The following is a 19,960-nucleotide window of genomic DNA, read 5'->3' as shown; positions in this document are numbered from 1 at the left end:
TTCGGAATTTATTCGGCAAATGAGGGCGACATTGCGCCGTTTGGAGATGCATTTACATTTTTGAATTGTTTTATTTTATAGAGAAAGTATTTACTTTATGCATGTTAAACAGTATGTACTATATGCATGTTAAACAGTATGTACTATATGCATGTTAAACAGTATGTGCTATATGCATGTTAAACAGTATGTACTATATGCATGTTAAACAGTATGTACTATATGCATGTTAAACAGTTTGTACTATATGCATGTTAAACAGTATGTACTATATGCATGTTAAACAGTATGTACTATATGCTGTTAAACAGTATGTACTATATGCATGTTAAACAGTATGTACTTTATGCATGTTAAACAGTATGTACTATATGCATGTTAAACAGTATGTACTATATGCATGTTAAACAGTATGTAATATATGCATGTTAAACAGTATGTGCTATATGCATGTTAAACAGTATGTACTATATGCATGTTAAACAGTATGTACTATATGCATGTTCAACAGTATGTACTATATGCATGTTCAACAGTATGTACTATATGCATGTTCAACAGTATGTACTATATGCATGTTAAACAGTATGTACTATATGTATGTTAAACAGTGTGTACTATATGCTGTTAAACAGTATGTACTATATGCATGTTAAACAGTATATACTATATGCATGTTAAACAGTATGTACTATATGCATGTTAAACAGTATGTACTATCAGCAAAATTGGTTTTTGTTGTCGTCTTTATCGAAAAGTAAAATAAACACGATTAACGAGCTCCAGCATGTCATAGTAAAATTCAAAACAAAAAGCCCTTTATCAAATAAACAAAATCAAGCACTCAAACACATCAAATGAATGAAAAACAATCGTCATTTTCCTTACTTGGTATAAGCATTTTCCTACATGTGTATGAAGAGAATCGTGGATCAAAATCATTTTTTGCTACACCTGCATGGTGTCTTCTTCAGATTTATTTTGTATCCTTCCTCAAGGTGGTACCTAACACTACAGGGAGATAACTCTGTAAAATAAGCTAAACGTTTTAATACGTTGTGTTGTCAAGGGAATTTTCAGCTTCTCAATGATCAAAATTACTGTCTGTCAAACTGCTATGTAACCCGTGTATTTTTTCTAATAAAATGGTTCGTTCAAATTTTTTGAAACTTTTATATTTTTGTCAAAGGATCAAAGTAAATACATTGTCAAAATTTTGTGAAAATTACACGAGCCAAATTAATTTTAATGAAAGTGTTGGGTACCACCTTAAATATTTAATGCAGATTTGTTACATTATTTGATGAAGGTTTACACAGTTGTTGCTGCTGTATTAACATTATCTTCACGTTTACATATTTTGTGCTTACCCTTCCGTAGCAACTGAGATCAGCCCTAGTTTTTTTGTGGGGATCGTGTTGTTTATTCTTTAGTTTTCTATGTTATGTCATGTGCAATATTGTTTGTCTTTTAGTTTTTTTTCATTTTTAGCCTTGGCGTTGTCAGTTTGTTTTAGAAATATGAGTTTGACTGTCCCTTTGGTATCTTTCGTCCGTCTTTTGTCAATTTACCGGAACTATAAATATTTTAATTATAATATTTGGAAAGTAAGGTTAATCCTCAATTTTCTTCATGAAGTGCATATTCAAAGTCAGTAAAATGACAAATTCGTTTTTAAATATTCCGAATAATAGTTGTCATTTTTTGTGAACTTCCTATATCAAATTATCTGTTCTTCTAATTTCAGCTTATAAACATAGATTTTACCAATGCATTGAATGTGTTCCGATGTTTGTCTACTCGAGACAGTTAAATATTTAAAATTTAACAGTCGAGAGTTGATAAATATCGTATTAAACGACAATGGGTGATTTAAAAAGATGTGTTTCTTCTTTTTGACGTCAAAAGACATGGTCGTCTTTTTTCATGCCGTCAAAATATACATTCAGAGGAATGCTAGAACAGTTGACGTCATAACCGGATTTAAACAAATGCAAGCTGATATTACGTGCATGTTAATTTCTTTTGATACAAATAGAGAGACAGATGATGAAGTCATACATTGTTTTGTTTTATTACAATAGTTATCAAAAGTACCAGGATTAAAATTAAAAAAAATACGCCAGACGCGCGTTTCGTCTACATAAGACTAATCAGTGACGCTCAGACCAAAATAGTTAAAAAGCCAAACAAATACAAAGTGTAAGAGCATTGAGGACCCGAATTTCAAAAAGTTGTGCCAAATTACGACTATGGTAATTTACTCCTGGGAAAAAAAATCCTTTGTTTTTCAAAATTCAATGTTTTGTAGATAGAAAATTTACAAAAATTACCATATAATTGATATTCGTGTCAACACTGAAGTGCTGACTACTGGGCTGGTGATACCTTCTGGGACGAAACGTCCGACAGCAGTGGCATGGACCCAGTGGTGTAAATAGTTATCAAAGGTGTATATACACAATTCGTTTATCGCGTTTATTGATTTTTGTGTACTCTGTAAAATTACGTTTTAACTATATAAAAAGTACTTATATTGTTTCACTTTGGAAAATTTGAGAAACGTGAGCTGTACAATTCATTTTTGTTTTTGAATACTTAATTGTTCAATTTGATTTTTATTTAATATTGAAATAGCCCAAATGCCGACCACGTACATGACATTTGTTTTAGGAACATTTTTATTTGCAATTTGCATAAGATATAGAAAGGATTCCAGGAGAGCTCTTTTATATATTAAGGTTGATTTATTTCTACTTGTATGTATATTTCTATGTGTAACAATATATTCATGAAACTGGCTGATTTTTAAAATCTGTATTGTAATATGTCTGTTTTGAAATCTACAACTTGTATGTTTTAATCGATGATAAACCTAATATCTTAGATAGAAAAATACTGGGGGGAAAAAATCAATTGTGTAAGCATCTTTTTGCAATTAAATTTATTAATATTTTATTTCATATTTTGTACTAATAATTCTGATATAAATTTTTTCAACAGTTTTGCAATAAAATGGTTCACTTAATTACTTGTGATTTGCAAAATAAGAGCTAATAATTCTTATTATTATACAAATAAAACAATTTGTTGGAGTGAGTTTGTGAAATTGAGTAAATAGGACGTAAACGATTCATTTTATTCGTTCTCATTACTTATTTGTGTGGTATAAAATTTGACCTCATTTTCAGTAGTGAACACTTGTTAAGGTTCACATAGTGACTATTTATATATGGATATCCAATTAAATATGTCAGGAAGTGGAGGAATAATCACCTAAGTCACTGCATCAATGAATGACTTACCAGAATATATTATATACTATAAGTTTATTCAACACATCTTGTATTAGTAAATGTTTGTAGAGCTATAGGCAATGCCTTTTGTCCAATGCTTTTGTTTAAATGAACATTTGATATTTAAAGAATAAATATTTTGAATTGATTTGAATGTGTGACACAGTTTGTGGATTGCGCGATAAGAGTGATGTAAACTCGAATTCATATTTAAGATATATTAAATAGGGACAAAAGATACAAAGGGACAGTCAAACTCATAAATAATATTTTCTCTTTAATGAATGCCGATGCACACAAAGGTCATAAGCATAAAAGTGTTTATTTTCGACAAGAACATCGGACATTATGTACGTTTTGATGAATGCAATTATTATGATTTGTGTATTTGTTTTGCATGAAGATATAAAGTAAAATCACAAAAATAATGAACTCCGATGACAATTCACAACTGAAAGTCGTAAAGCAAATGGTGAAATCAAATGATAAACGCATCAAACGAATAAACAGTAAAAGTCTTATTCTTGACTTGGTACAGACACTTTTAAAAACAGAAAATGGTGGATTGAACCAGTTTTATAGCGCTTAACCTCTTATTTGTATGACAGTCTCATCAAATTACATTATATTTACAACGCTACGAATACAAAACAGATATAATAGGTAAAATAGTCAAAATATGGGTACAGCAGTCATCAATGTGTCACAATCTCAAAACAAACAAATATTTAGTAAAAAAGCACAGACAGCATCTATCTAATTTAAAAAAAAAACACATGAAACCTTCGCGAATTTGTTGCCATAAAATGTAAAAGAGGGACGAAATATACTAAAGGGACAGTCAAACTCATAAATCTATAACAAACTGACAACGCCATGGCTTAAAATGAAAAAGACAAACAGACAAACAATATGACACAACATAGAAAATAAACAGAAAATAACACGAACCCCACCAAAAACTAGGGGTGATCTCAGTTGCTCTGGAAGGGTAAGCAGATCCTGCTCCACATGTACCACCCGTCGTGTTGCTTATGTGATAACAAATCCGGTAAATAGTCTTATTCGGTAGGTCACATTCATGAAATGGAATTGTAGTTACGACGTTAGGCACATATCCGATATCATATGTGAAACGGTTATTCCATAACGTTCGACCGGAAAGTAGAGTTAAAGGATATTGCTAACTTCTTATCAGCTTTCTTTCTAAGAAGTTCCTGCATGACGTCAGCCTAATTATAATAAAGAAATAAGTCGGCAAGTAGGGCACAGTTTGTTCCCATTGGTATGCCGAAAGTCTGTTAAAAACACGTACTCCAAACGTAACAAATATGTTGTCAATCAAGAAATCAAGCATCTTGATAATATCAGATTTAGAGATTTTTTTGTTTGAATCAGAGTGGTCCTTTACAAAGTAGGATTTAACGTCACATACCTTTCCTATAGGTAACGGGGGAATACAGGTTAAAAAAAATCAAAAGTATGTTTGTCTAATTTCAGAAACAAACCGAGTTAAAAAGAAATATCCAGAAGTTCTTAAGAATTTATTTTTGTTATATTAGAACAATAACATAATGTACGGAAGCCGATAAAGGCAATTCAAAAAAAAATTATGTCGTAATTTCGACATAACATGTCGTTATAACGACATCGCTATGTCGTAGTTTTGACATATCATGTCATAATAACGACATCACTTATGTCGTTTTTACGACATCGCTATATATAAAAGTATATGTATTATGATTGGCAAGAGACTAAATGACACAGAAATTAACAACTATGGGTCATCAACATGCCCCCAATAATTAGAAAAGCCCCCGCATAGTCATGATCAGCTATAAAAGAGGGAGGAAAGATACCAGAGGGAGAGTCCCCCGATATGCTGTGTGACAGACAGTGTTATTATTTAATTATTAGCTCCATTGGTAAAACTCCAAATTTTATTTTTAATGTATTTTATTGTTAAATAATTTACATGACGCTTAATAAGTATAATTTTATATTTGTTAATTGCATAGCTTTTGCTATTTGAATTCATTGCATTGGTTAAAGATTTCTATTTATATTGATATTTGCATCGTTGCAAAACTTTGGTTACCTTTTTTGGATACCTTCAGTGAGAAACTTGTATATTTTATAGATTCCATTTGTATTTCAAAAGAAAAACCAAAGGAATAAGAATGTTTTAGTCTAAAACCATTCAAAAGGATTGTTACATAAAGGGCTGTAATGCAAGACAAGGTTGTAATAAACTTCTTGAAATAGGATGAATATTCTATGAATTATAAAGGGGACTCAATTTGCAAGTCAAGCATCCCATCTCCCTGTAAATAAGCGCAAACTACATGGCTTCCTGAAATAAGGGTGAATTCAAGTAGTCATTGCTCTATTTATAATTTCAAACGTTGGGCACGATGTTCCTACACTTAACATGCGGTGTCGAAGAGGGTTTTTGACTTCGATTAATTTTTATTCAGTTTGTTATATGGATGGTTGATTCTGGTTTTATTCGTTTTGTGATGTCGTTATATCAAAAATAACCTCGAGTTGTGGAAATCGATTTAATAATGTTTACCAATTAAGTTATTTTAACTCAAAATGCAGTACTGTCGCAAATAATGTATGAAGGAAAGATGGGACGGAAGTACATGTATACGATTTCCAATAATTTGTTTTATCATAGAATGTTTAACTTTCAAGGTGCATATCATCCACTGTGATATCATCTGTCATTGTGAATTTTCTATATCTTAATTCAACCCCAATACAAATATATCTGACACTCTGCAAGTAAATCGAACATTTGTACCCTTTTTGTACCCTTGGTTAAATTTGAATAGAATTGTATTTTCCCTGGCACATATGATGTCGAAATACACCCTTCAATAACTTAAACCTTAGCTTGAGAATTATTTCCCAAGTCATCTTCAGATATTTACATTTTAAAATATAGTAATCTACTCCTGGATCGTCCGCGAAAACGGCAAATATATTCCCTGGTTTTTATTAATTCGATGAAACGGTTTTCGTCGCTGTTTGTGATTCGTCTTTCAATTACCTCCATTTCAAGCACAAGTTTATATTGACGAAAAGTTCCGACTTCGCTAGTACAGGAATTACTTTCATCACGAAATAGCAGGACAAATCGCGAAGTAAAACATTCCGTGAACTTGTATTAAGTCTGTTAATATTGGTGATTGCACCGTTAAAGGTATTAAGATTATTAAAAATTGCAAAATTCAACCTGTGTCGAACCTCTTTTCCCGGGCGCAGTCTATAGCAACATGCACTAATTTTTTTTTCGAAAGCAATCATCAACCTCTTTTCCCAAGTTTCATAACACGATTTGTTTTAATTATCATGTCACTTAATTAAAATTTAGCACATGTAACGTCGTAAATTACCGTCTTTAGGATTTTAGACGTTTTCAGACGTTTTGACAAATTGGCTACCGTTTTGTAATGTATGGAAGCATTTTATTCCTTTAAGACACAACCAAATATGTTGTTAATAAGAAAAGAATCTTGGCATTTTTTTACTCTTCATGTATCTAACTTTTGTTTTGATCAATTATAAAAAAACACACTTTGAAAAATAAAATATCAACTTGGACAACATGACTACTATATATTACTTAGGATATGATCAAGATCTGTAAGAACATAATTCAAAAGATATATTGAATTTGTTTTAATATTGGTTCGTGTTTTCCAACATTTTTATTTTGTTTTGCGGACAAAGATTCTGTTTTAAATCCTAGGGGTTGTAGGAACATCGAGCCCAACGTTTGAAAGTAGAAATAGAGCAAGTAATACTTCAATTTACCCTTATTACAAGAAGCCATATAGTTTGCGCTTATGTATAGAGAGATAGAGAGAATGGCTTGCCTTGGTAGGGCAAGTTCAGTTTTCTAATAATTTTACATTTCAATCTTCCAACATGTCAAAGGATTTGTCAGTCATGTCTTGCTGTACAGTTCATATTGGTATATTCCAATCGTTGTAGGGATCTATAAAAAGTTTCTCACTGAAGGTATCCAAAGAAGGTACCCAAAGATTTTGCAACGATGCAAATGTCAAACTTTACAATATAAATAGAAATCTTTAACCAATGAATTCAATAGCAAAAGCAATGCAATTAACAAAATGAAATATATACTAAGTAAGCTTCATGTAAATTATTTAACAATAAAATACATTAAATATGAAATTTGGAGTTTAACCAAGGGAGCTAATAATTAAATATTATCACTGTCTGCCACACAGCATTTCGGGGACTCTCCCTCTGGTATCTTTCCTCCCTCATTTAAAGCTGACTCTGCGGGGCTTTTCTAATTATTGGGGGAATTATGATGACCTATGGTTGTTAATTTCTGTGTCATTAAGTCTCTTACCGATCATAATACATTTGCTTTTATATAGCGACGTCGTTATTACGACATATCTATGTCGTTCAAACGACATAGTGATGTCGTTATTACGACATGATATGACGAAATTACGACATAGCGATGTCGTTATAACGACATGTTATGTCGAAATTACGACATAGCGATGTCGTAATAACGACATGTTATGTCGAATTTACGACATGCTATGTCGTAATTACGACATTAAATATATTTTTTGAATGGCCCTGATCGGCTTCCGTAATAATGACATATAATAGAATAATAACACATTGGGGGATCTTTAGTAGTACAAATTAACGTTCTATGAACCAAGGCAACACAAAAAGTCGTACATACAAAACACACCAGCAAACATGAAAGATAATACAAACACATTGACGGATGTTTAAGTACCCAACGGCGTGAAATGGACATCATTGAAACAGATTACAGTAACAGTAATATTATTAGTAGGATAAAGACGATGAATGAAAGAACAATATATCACGTACGTTGTTAAGGTAGATTCATGGTATGGAATCCTAGATACAGGTCTTAAATTGCATCTCTTCATGCTCTCAAAGAAAGTACTCGTTAAATCAATTTATCTATTGTAATTCATAAAGTCTTCGTCAGAAATTTCTTCTATTTTAAATTTCAGATCATTCCATTTCTCACAGTTAATGAATGAGTCTGCTTGACGGTCAAATATTTTCATATAGTGTTGTGACAACGCAACAAATTCACACTCATTGTAGATGACTATTGAACCCCAGTTATGTCCACACTCCAATCCATACGCTTTACCGAGCTTCTTAATCCCATCAAATTCTCTTTGTTTCTTTTTAGGTATTTGCCTCATATCAACTCTGGCCAACATTGATCTGTCACACACAAGGAATAATTTCTCATTTACTTGCCGCATTGAATCGCCATCGGTAATGAAAACGCCACAGTATTTACAATTGATAGTAAATAGCCCCTTTATTTTTTGGTTAAGCCTCATATTTGCCCTCTTTCTTTCGATTTCCTCAATTTCATATACCATTTTCTCTGCTATAGCTATATCTTTGGTCATATTAAGTTTGGAAACTTGGTCTATGGCTTGTGTCATAAGATACTGACTCTGAATGTTTTTCTTTTCGGTCTCAAATCCCGGTATAGTGCTAACTCTGAACTCTCGTCCTTCCTTATTGCGTAATCTTCCTATAAATTACAAATTTGCATTGATTTATTTAAAAATTGAACACCGGTGAATATGAACTATCTGATGATTTTCTATAATATTTTATAAAAAATATTCTTATCTTTAATATTTCGTTTTGCATTTTAATTTTGGTTTGTGTACAGGTGGTTCATTATATGCATGTCCTTATTCCTATCATCTATTTCGACCAGCTGTACTTTAAGTTCCCTTAATTATTTGTTCATACTCCACCGATCGCTTACGAAAATAGATTAAAATGTTATTCAAAACATATCCTTATTTTTTTCGACTCTTTTCTTGCATTCTGATAATACATTTACCCTGTTCGTTTTCTGTACAATCATTCGGTCACGGTTTGGTTAGCTTTTTCGACATACATATACATTGTATGGCATTTTAATTGACACTGCTGATGATACAAAATAAGAATATAAAAAAAAAATATAAGTTTTAAATGATAAATTGTAAAAATTGTTAATCGATAAATTTTAACTAATAAAATATATTATCCCTTCAATACATCTGTAAACTAAATTTGACACAGTTTATTAGTTTAGATTGTGTTTTTATAAATAGCAGTAAAAAGTATTCTAAATGAACTTAAGTTGTCTCAACTGTTATTAACCTTTTAAAAACTACCTTCCGTTGATATACGACTCATTTTGCATACTAGTATTTATTTGTAGCCGAACGAAATTTAGAACTATAAAAGCTTTTATACATATAAATATGTGTTACGTTAAGAAGAGAAAGCAGACACATAAACAAAATAATGCACACCTCGCATTTGCAGGCTACTTATTTCATCTGCACTAAATCTATAACGGATCATCATATTACATTGTGGAATATCTAGACCCTCACATGCTACTGATGCTGCAACAATGCATAAGTGTTCACCATTTTTAAACTTTTCCAACACTCCAATCTGTTCGTTAGCAGGAAGACCTTAAAATAAAATGAATATTATATATATATATATATCAATGGCTACTCATTCGTTGTTGATTACTGAAACAGTTTCTTATTAACTTGAATAATAACTTACTTAAGGGCATACGATACAGTTTTGATCCCGTATTTACAAGTTGATTAACATTTGCATATAGGCTATTTTTTACCTGATTAAATCAAATATGTAATAAAAAATATTCCTTCATGTGCTACTATTGATTTGAATAAGGTCGAAATTTTGTATATTTGCTCAAAATTCGGATTGTGGCCGTAATTTCCCCTTCGAAAGAAAAACATTACTTTTTTGTTTTGAAAAATAAACACAAATTGTTTTTTGTTAAATAATTTGTAATTTCTGTATTTTTTTGGTATTCTAAAAATGTATGTTTTTTTTTGTTCAGAAATAACTCATCAAAAGGGTCATGAATTGAGAAAAAAAAACCGTCAATTTTTGCCGTATATTTTTCAAAATTAAAACAATTGTACAATTTACAGTTTTGTAAAATTTGATCCATATAATCTCCCAGCAAAATGAAACAAATTGTCGTTTTAAAACATAGGGTCCATGCACTCGTTTTCAAATTAAATCGTTCTGAATGATAAAAATTAGTCGAAAAATGCATCTTTTCCCAATATGTCACAGTTTGACGTCGCGAAAATTACATTGTACGTTACAAACGTCATTACCTCCCCTATAACTGTATCGTATGCCCTTAATACAGAACATTCATAATACATCGTTTGTAAAATACTTTTTCATATTATTTTTTTTATTTATAATAACATATTTTACTGACGCATACCATTTTTTTTTTGAAAAAATAGTAGTAAAACCCTAATATGTGAAGGGATTTTATTATTGTAGATGTTATGGTGGTATATGGGGCATACAGTTGTTTAAATCACAGTTTGAATGAGTTCATATTATTTCACATATATAACGTTTAAAATGGACGATGACGGATGAGTAAATAGAATATCATAATTGTTCGTAGTGAGTTCAACAAATCGGGCAAACATAATGACTTATGTTACAACAGCAGGTCAAAGAATAAACTCATAATTTTACTTGCAAAATAACAGAGAGTTTGAATCACAATATTTTCATTTAACGACAAAACCAGGGTTTGGTTTGGCCATCTCACATTAAAGGGATCGAAAAGCTTCGATCAAGGACCTTTTACATGTTTTATAAAATCGAAAATTGGTCTGTATAGAATAAACGATAAGTACCTCCTTCCTCTACAAGTCTGTGAGAACCAGTTAGGTAAGTACTCCGAAGATAACCAGGAAGTCTCTCTGCTAAGGCTTTTGCTGTTGCTCCGGTTTTAACAAATATAATAAATCTTGAATCTTCTTTTAGTAGTTGATATTCCTTTTTAATCAGATCAATTACCATGTTTACGTCAGGATTCCTTTCAATGTCTCTTACAGATTCTCGAATTCCAGCAAACACGTCTTTCGAAAAGAAGAATAACTTTCAAACAATATAATCAAAAACAAACAAGTTGTTAATAATGCTTCGTCTAGAATGAAGTATAGTTGCCTATGATTGCTTACATCCACTTGGTTTGAATAGTTGTCTGATTGACAATAATATCTTATCTTCTAAATAAACTCATGATAGATACCAGGACTAAATTTTATATATACGCCAGACGTGTGTTTCGTCTACAAACAGACTCATCAGTGACGCTCGAATCCAAAAGAAGTTGAAAAATATTTTTGTCTTAATAAGGTCAAATAAAATATGAAGTTGAAGAGCATTGAGATCCGAAATCCTAAAAGTGTTGCCAAATACAGCTAAGATAATCTCTGCCTGAGGTAGAAAAACCTTAGCATTTTAAAAAATTCTAAATTTTGTTAACAGTTAATTTATAAATATAACAATATCAATGATAATTCAGGTCAGCACAACAAGTGCTGACTAGTAGGCTTGTGATACCCTCGGGGAAATAAATTTCCACCAGCAGTGGCATCGACCCAGTTGTTGTAAATAATCTCATCATAGATACCAGTACCAGGACTAAATTTTATATATACACCAAGCGCTCGTTTGGTCTAAAAACAGACTCATCAGTCACGCTCGAATAAAAAAAAGTTGTAAAAAACAAAAAAATACAATAGATATATAAATATTTTTAAGTTCATACATTTATGACGAATAGGAAAAATGGCCAAATGACTTCTAACTTGAGGTTTTGAACCTTATGGTAAAGTTTCAGAAAATAGCCAACCATTTGCGTTTTCTTTGGAATCGGTTGTCAAAATATTAATTTTCATATTCATTTTATCGTAGGAGTTTCTTAAATTTCTTGCAAATCTTAAATTTTGCAGTATACCCATGATGACAATGGCTTTACTATCAACTATGTAACAAACATCACAGTTCATTTGCCTATACCTGTTCAATGTTTATACTTTTACTTTTAAAATCAGATGTAAAAACTAAAAGGAAAGAAAATAGTAAATGTTAAGAATAAGGTAAGCTGAACTTTTCTTATATAAATCAATTTAAGGATTTATAACAGATATGATGCAGTGGCAGCTAGGTTTTTATAGCTTTATTTATTAAGAAATTGTGCATATAATGGGTGTTAAGAATACAACAGACTAATCAAATAAAACCAACACTCATAGGATTTATTTAGACAGCTTGACTTACAAGCATTGTTATGCGAAGGAATACAGTAAATATTTGTGTATAGCTTGTGTATTTTTTACCTCGTAGCTTAGATATGATTTCTTTTTCTTCATTTGTATTAGCATTCTGACTTGCTTCAGATTCATCTGAATATCTCTGCATGACAATTTCACAAACTTGATCAATTTCAAGCAATGAATTTATTTCCAGACATTCTGTATAAATCTATAATTTAAAAACACTATTATTTCTATTCATCCTACTTTTTAGTGTATCATGTACATGCAGTTTATATTCCTGTAGACAATATCATTGTTTGAACGTTAAAAATGTTTTAACTTGAGGAGAAAGGCAAACTGGACAGTTATACATTTACTAAGATTTGTTTTTAGAAAAAGTACTCAGAAAATAACCTCCTCATTTAACAAGTTACCATTGCAACAAAGCACGATGGTCTGTCTATATGTTGTATCCTTACTTAATCTTTCATGTTTTCAATCAATATCTAAGACTATTTTGGATTTGATAAAATTGAGAATGAAAAAGGGGAATTTGTCAAAGAGACAACAACCCAACCATAGACCAAAGAAAAACAACAACAGAAGGTCACCAACAGTGAGAATTCCCGAACCCAGAGGCATCATTCTGCCAAACAAATATATATACTAGTTCATTGATAATGAACGCCATACTAAACTCAAAATATTGTACACTATGAACTAAAATAAAAATAATAAAAGTCTAACAAAGGCCAGAGGCTACTTACTTGAGACAGACGCAAAAGTGAGGCGGGGTTCAACATGTTTATGATATCTCAACCCTCCCCCTATACCTCTAGCTAATGTAGAAAGTAATCACCCAAGAAACAAATATAGTTTGTTAGATTATCGTTATAAACCAAAAAATCTAAACTTCAACTATTTGTTTACCTTGTTTACTCACGAAGTTTCCTGCTAATTATATGTAGGAACAACAGCATACAATAATTTTATATTGTTGTGCCAAAATCACGTGATAGTGCTCATACTCCTTTGGTTATGAAATATATTTTTAAGTATTTTACGTTAAAAACATTTTACTTTGTCTATTAAATGTGATTTCTAAACAATTAAGTGATATGTTGTATTTTTTTCAATATCTGAGTTCATAGTCTTTTGGACATTACCATCGTTTCAATATTTTATATTTCTACTTTAGGATAACGAACAATGCAGCCATATCAGACATTTTCTTCGATTTGTTTTATTTTACAGGCTGGTGTCCTCATAAAATAAACACAAACTTCTTATTAAACATGTTAAACAATTTACCATGGCAACACACCACGGTGAAATGTCTACATTTGGAATAATAGCTTTACTTTTCCTATTTTCAAAAATGTTCAGGTATATGTAAGATTTAAAATAACATGCACACAGACATGACAGAGAAACACATATATGATTGATGATATTCTTTCAATAGATGTAATAAATCTTCTTTTTTTTAAATGAATTCCATTGACTACTCCCGAAGTTTCCTGAAAAGAAATACCAAGTAATTCTTTATCAAATAACTTTATTATGTTGCGTAAAGCCCGGGCATTAATGTCAATACTCCGTTGGTAGAAAATGAAAGTGTTAGTATCTTTTGTTTCACATATTCCATTTAGTAATTATGAAACGTGATTCAAAAATAATAAAGTGATTTTTATTGGGTTTGATCAACGAAATACATGTAAGCTATGTCTTTTATATCAATAGATATACCTCTAGATGTCTGAGACATGCATGAAGCAATCGTGGTACTTTTGTATCTTTGTGTAATACATGCTCCACTTTTTCTTTGGTTTCTCCGATCCAATGTATGTACCGTACTTCCGCTCTTTGAATCGGTGGATTATTTAAAGCTTCATATAAATCCCTTTCAATTTGAAGATTTTCAATCAAAAAGTTCGAAACTAAAAAAACAGAAATGTATCTTTGTTATAACATATGTTTTAATCTTAGTAAACGAATCATCAATACTTTTGAATTCAAATGGTTCTCAAGAGAAGATCGGTTTTTAATTATAGATTAATACATGTCATTTTCCATGTTGGCCCTGGTATCAGCCCTAGATTCCCATTCTAAACAAGAGGGCTTTAGATCGAAGGCTTGATATGTGGCGTGGGCTGATTCCTCGGACCATATGGAACATTACATGTAATAATCTAGCAATCACATATTTGTAAGCAAGAGAAAAAAGATAGCATATACCAAATTATGTTTGATATTTTCAATATAAATTCCAAAAAACATAAACAAAAAAAATTAAAACAAGAATGCGTCCCTAGTTCACGAATGTCCCACTCTCACTATCGTTTCGTATGTTCACTGGACCGTGAAATTTGGGTAAAAACTCTTATTTGGCATTGAATGAGAAAGATCATATCTCAAGAAACATGTGTACTAAGATTGAAATTGATTGGACTTCAACTTCATAAAAAAATACCTTGACCAAAAACTCTTATCTGAAGTGGGACGAACGGACAGACGAACGAACAGACAGACCATAAAACATTATGCCCCTTTTCTATCGTTGGTGGGGCTTTGAAATGTATCACAGTGAGTTAACCAAGTTTGTATCACAGTGAGTAAACAAAGTTTTGTGAGAAAGTTTAGCAAATAATTACCAATATATATTTATGAAATCGCAGAATTGTAAATATTAAACGACTTAAAGTGTTACATCTTCAATAAATGATAAAAAAAATACATCATATCGCTATTTTGATTTGGAAATATATAACCTTCGATGTCATACAACAATCACTCTTCCATTATGGCGTCATAAATTTTTAAAATTCTTTATGACGTCAAAACTTAACGGGAACTCTTGTGATTTCCACTGTTGATTTTTACATTTTTTCTTCTACAGCAGATTCGTTACTTTTTAAATTTCATACATTGTGTTCTCATTTTTCATATGAATGAACATGCATCGTCATTTGATCTGTGAGAAATTACTCCTGATAGTCTAACTACTTCCGATGACAACTTGTTTACAAATAGTTTTTGATTGATAGGTTAGCGGAAGTTAAACTCGGGGGCTCGATATAGATTTCGAGGGCTGAAACCGATATTTGCTCTGAGGGCTAATAACCAACATTGACTTCCACCTATTATTAGCCATGCAAAAACGAACATGTGTTAATTATTAATATTGTGTTGCATACAAATACTTATCATATAATTAGACTAAATAACATGTTATTTTTACTGTATGATAATAACATTAAATTAACGTAAATTCCTTATTTTTCGAATTGGTGCTTAGCGCGCAGGCTGATTTGAAATGTGTATCACTTGCTTCAATTGTTATCACAAGCTTTTCCATAACGTTATCGCATGGCATTCTGGTGACGCTCGGCAAATTCCGGAAAATACACCTCAATGCTACGTTTTGCAAAACATTACAAGGTAGTGTACAATACAATATTTTGGATACTGGAAAGTTTTCTTGTGTAAAATACTAAAAAAAAACGAAAAAGAAGTTCTATTTGGGACCACGTAAAAGGATCAATATATGAATCTGCTATTTTTCACCATTTTTGAAGCATATGATAAAATGATCATAACATGCCATTCTTAATATCGCATATTTTATCAGCCCTTTGGTCAATATCAGTCTCGAGCCATTCGGCTCTCGGCCAAATAAAGTATAAGTTAAATAGTGCAGTACAGCAATATAAGTAAGACATACAACAAACATAAGAAAAACATTCGTATTCTATTTGCAATTACTAAACGGATTTCCCACCAACAACTTTATAAAACATATAGTAGATAGCAATGCCACCACATTATTGAGACATAATCACATGTTGATATATTTTGTCATGTTTATTTTGCTAAAAAACATGTTTTAATATCTAATTTTGAAGCTTCTATTGGAATAATATCTTTGATTGTTTTTGAATTTGATAAATCTTTGTCCGTTCAAACTGTTAGGTGTAATATGTTCTTGATGTGTAATTCGGGAAATAAAACAACTAAGGAAACGCGTACATGTAAAACAATAGAATTGCTTTATTTAGGAATATTTCCGTTGCTAAAATGACTGTGTTCAAACCCCAAAGGATCAAACCTTAACAATCAAAGATATTTAAATATGCCACACAATTGAGGTTTCGAATACATCAATAGTTACGAAAAAAACCTGCATAGTAGTATATTGTCTTACCAATCCGAGAGTTCAATTTATTTTCAACATATTGCATTGCTTCGATTAGTATATCCTTCACAAGATCACGTTTTCCAATAAATGAGGCAATAGTAACTGCAAAAAACTTGAAAGCTAACTACTACATAATATGAATTAGAAAATTAACAGATGAATTGTAAATATCAAAATGATCAGAGATACTTGCATCGAATAAACAATTTGATTTCAATTTGACAATAATTCGATTATGTAATTATTATATTTGAAGTCTCTTTGCTATTATTAAGTTTTACAAAATGTCTCAGAAAAAAGGCAATGTTTATATAAAATAATTTATCAAAACATAAGAGATTGAATCTTGACATATTCATTCAAATACAGAAACTTTGAAGTTATAAAATAAAATGATAAAAATGTTTTAAATTTTAAATTTTATCTTATTATAATCATTTGTTTTGTTCACGATAATAAGCACTTTTATAATTGCTGAGGATGGGACATCAACAAGTTCATAAGGTCAAAAGGATTTTAACTTGAGAAATAAAGACCAACAGGTCTTCAATTTAGCGTGAAATTCCGCACCCGGAGGCGTCCTTCAGATGGCCCCTAAACAAATTTATACTAGTTCAGTGATAATGAATACATACCTTTTTCTGGAATAGACGTATATTGAAGTAGTTCTTCTCTATGCCGATGGACAACGGATATTTTTGTTACATCTAGATTTGCCATCACTTTCCTCAAATGATCTTTGGCTGCCGACAAATCTTTGGCATTGTATGTATCAATTGATGCTGTTAGTCCAAGTATCTTTAAAAATATAGTATATAACATTTGGACCATGTCGTCAATTTCTGTATGATTTGTTGAATATGTGATCAATAGAATATATGATTACATGTGCGAAAATGTGTCCTTAATTGATATGATAGTCTTGCGCATGTCAATGTTATGCAAAAACAGAAAAGAATTTCTACACTGTGTTACATAGATTGAGCGAATGAACAATATTGATAATTAACTATATCTGGTGAATACACATTACAAAATCAACATTCTTCTTACCTTTGGTTATCCGGTTGAAAAAATAAATTTAAACATTTGTATTGTCATAAGGGTTCTGAACATGAATTTTCGGAAGGAAACTGTAGTTGTCGTTTGTTTATTTAATATATACGTGTTTCTCGTTTCTCGTTTTGTTTATATAGATTAGACCGTTGGTTTTCCCGTTTGAATGGTTTTACACTAGTAATTTTGGGGCCCTTTATAGCTTGTTGTTCGGTGTGAGCCAAGGCTCCGTGTTGAAGGCCGTACTTTAACCTATAATGGTTTAATTTTTAAATTGTTATTTGGATGGAGAGTTGTCTCATTGGCACTCACACCACATCTTCCTATATCTATTTGTAGAATAGTGCAAGCTAAAATCTGAGAGGGACCAAATACAAAGCGCAGAATAATTTAAACATATTATACATTATTCTTCAAACTTCAAACTTCAATGCATGTACCTGAGGTAGTCGATGTGTCTCTTCTCTATATTTCGCTATCCTATAATACGACATTAATTCGTTGTACACACTTTTATCATGTGTACTGTGGCATTCGTCAATAATGATCAAGGTGAAAATATCTATCGACACTTTAGATGTTGCATTCTTCATGAGGTGGTTGCATAGGGATTTCGGAGTCAAAAATATCAATCTTGCTTTAGCAATTTCCGTTTTAAAATTCCCACTGTCGTCTTCGTTAGCTTTCCATATCTTGATTTTACCCTAAAAGAAAGATATTTTTTTCTTAGTTTAGGGAAACACTTTAATACCTATTAAAGAGATAACTTTCAGGAAACTATTGTTATGCAAACAAGCATCATGAATACAGAAAAAAATGATTTCATTGTATGTACAACAAGATATCCATACGGATTATATGAATTACGACAAATGTCGTCGTTTATACTGGTTTTCCGTATGATTATTTAACAACACGCGTCACATATCGATGTGACTTTACAATTGCACGGCATTTTTATGAATAAAGGCAACATAAGTATACCGCTGTTCAAATTTATAAATCAATTGAGAAAAAAACATATCTGGGTTACACACTAAAACTGAGAGAAACACATCATATATAAGGGGAGAGCTACGACACATCAGAAACCCAACATTAAAATGTAACACACACAGAAACGAACTTTAATATAACAATGGCCATTTGCCTCACTTGGTACAGGACAGTTTGATAAAATAAATGGTGAGATGAACCTGGTTTTGAGGCATACCAGACCTCCCGCTTTGATGGAAATGATATATATATATAACATTAAAATGACAACATTACACGATAGGACTTCAATACAAATAAATGGGATAGTATATACGTGAAGGATGGAGAAACACACAAATAATAGCTAACAAAAGGTGCCAGGTTTAAAATGTATACGCAAGGCGCGCGCCTCGTCCGCACCAACCAATCACGCTCTGATGAACAAAAGTTCGAAAGCCAAAAAAACAAAAGGTACAAATTGAAAAGCATTGAGGACCAAAAGTTCCCAAAAGTTGTGACTTATACGGCTAGGGTAGTCTGCCTGGTATAAGAGCATTCTTATCATTTAGAATAATTCATACTTTTGAAAACAATATTTTGCTATAAAATGACTCTAGATATAAATGATAAAACTAATGACTAACTACAAAAACAAATTTGATAGATAAATTACCTTAACCAAAATTCACAGCCGCGTAAGCCAAAGCGATAAACGCAAAAATTTAAGTGACGTCACATTTGAATTTTTCAAAATTTCCAAAAATAGGATAGAATTCAAGATTAAGTTTGTAATGTTGATTTAACATGTATTTATAACAGTTAAAATTACAATACTAATTAAATACATTTATTAAAGTTATTGGTCACATGACGTTGTACAGTCAAGTGATTGTTTACTATAAACACGTGTGTGTGTGTTTAAATCAAGCACATGGTGTGTGTTTACGTTCAATTTGATTGAATGGCATATAACCGCAGTGCTGGTTTTAGGGGAATATGCCCTCATGATTTTCGTGAAAAGCATGATTACGTATTTCTTAAGGGGTTAGTTTGAGAAAATAAAGTTATTCGAAGTTTGACTATAGTTAAACGTAGCAGTATTCGTTATTATGGTATGTCTGACACCGAGACACTTCATTCGTCGCCTTATGGTAGTTCTGCACACCTTACTGGTAATAAAAACCTGGTGGATACATTCTCGCTGTTTCAAACGTATCTTGACGGGAAGTTTGATA

At 31.4% G+C, this 19,960-nt stretch overlaps 1 protein-coding gene across 1 annotated transcript in view; it reads right to left on the bottom strand.

Annotated features, from left to right (window-relative positions):
* Positions 1-8,293: 8,293 nt before the first annotated feature.
* The window catches only part of LOC134726461 (antiviral innate immune response receptor RIG-I-like), a 48,937-nt gene continuing 37,270 nt past the window's right edge, over positions 8,294-19,960 (bottom strand). Inside the window, exons 15-22 of the mRNA XM_063590867.1 lie at positions 18,188-18,451; positions 17,327-17,489; positions 16,698-16,793; positions 14,243-14,433; positions 12,575-12,719; positions 11,084-11,308; positions 9,677-9,844; positions 8,294-8,895 (exon numbers count right to left, since the gene is read on the bottom strand). Coding sequence (XP_063446937.1) covers positions 8,294-8,895; positions 9,677-9,844; positions 11,084-11,308; positions 12,575-12,719; positions 14,243-14,433; positions 16,698-16,793; positions 17,327-17,489; positions 18,188-18,451 — 1,854 coding nt within the window. The remainder of the gene's footprint in view (positions 8,896-9,676; positions 9,845-11,083; positions 11,309-12,574; positions 12,720-14,242; positions 14,434-16,697; positions 16,794-17,326; positions 17,490-18,187; positions 18,452-19,960) is intronic.

This window comes from Mytilus trossulus, chromosome 7 (genome assembly GCF_036588685.1).
Source record: "Mytilus trossulus isolate FHL-02 chromosome 7, PNRI_Mtr1.1.1.hap1, whole genome shotgun sequence".
NCBI classification, from domain to species: domain Eukaryota; kingdom Metazoa; phylum Mollusca; class Bivalvia; order Mytilida; family Mytilidae; genus Mytilus; species Mytilus trossulus.
This window is presented reverse-complemented; position numbering and strand designations above follow the sequence as displayed.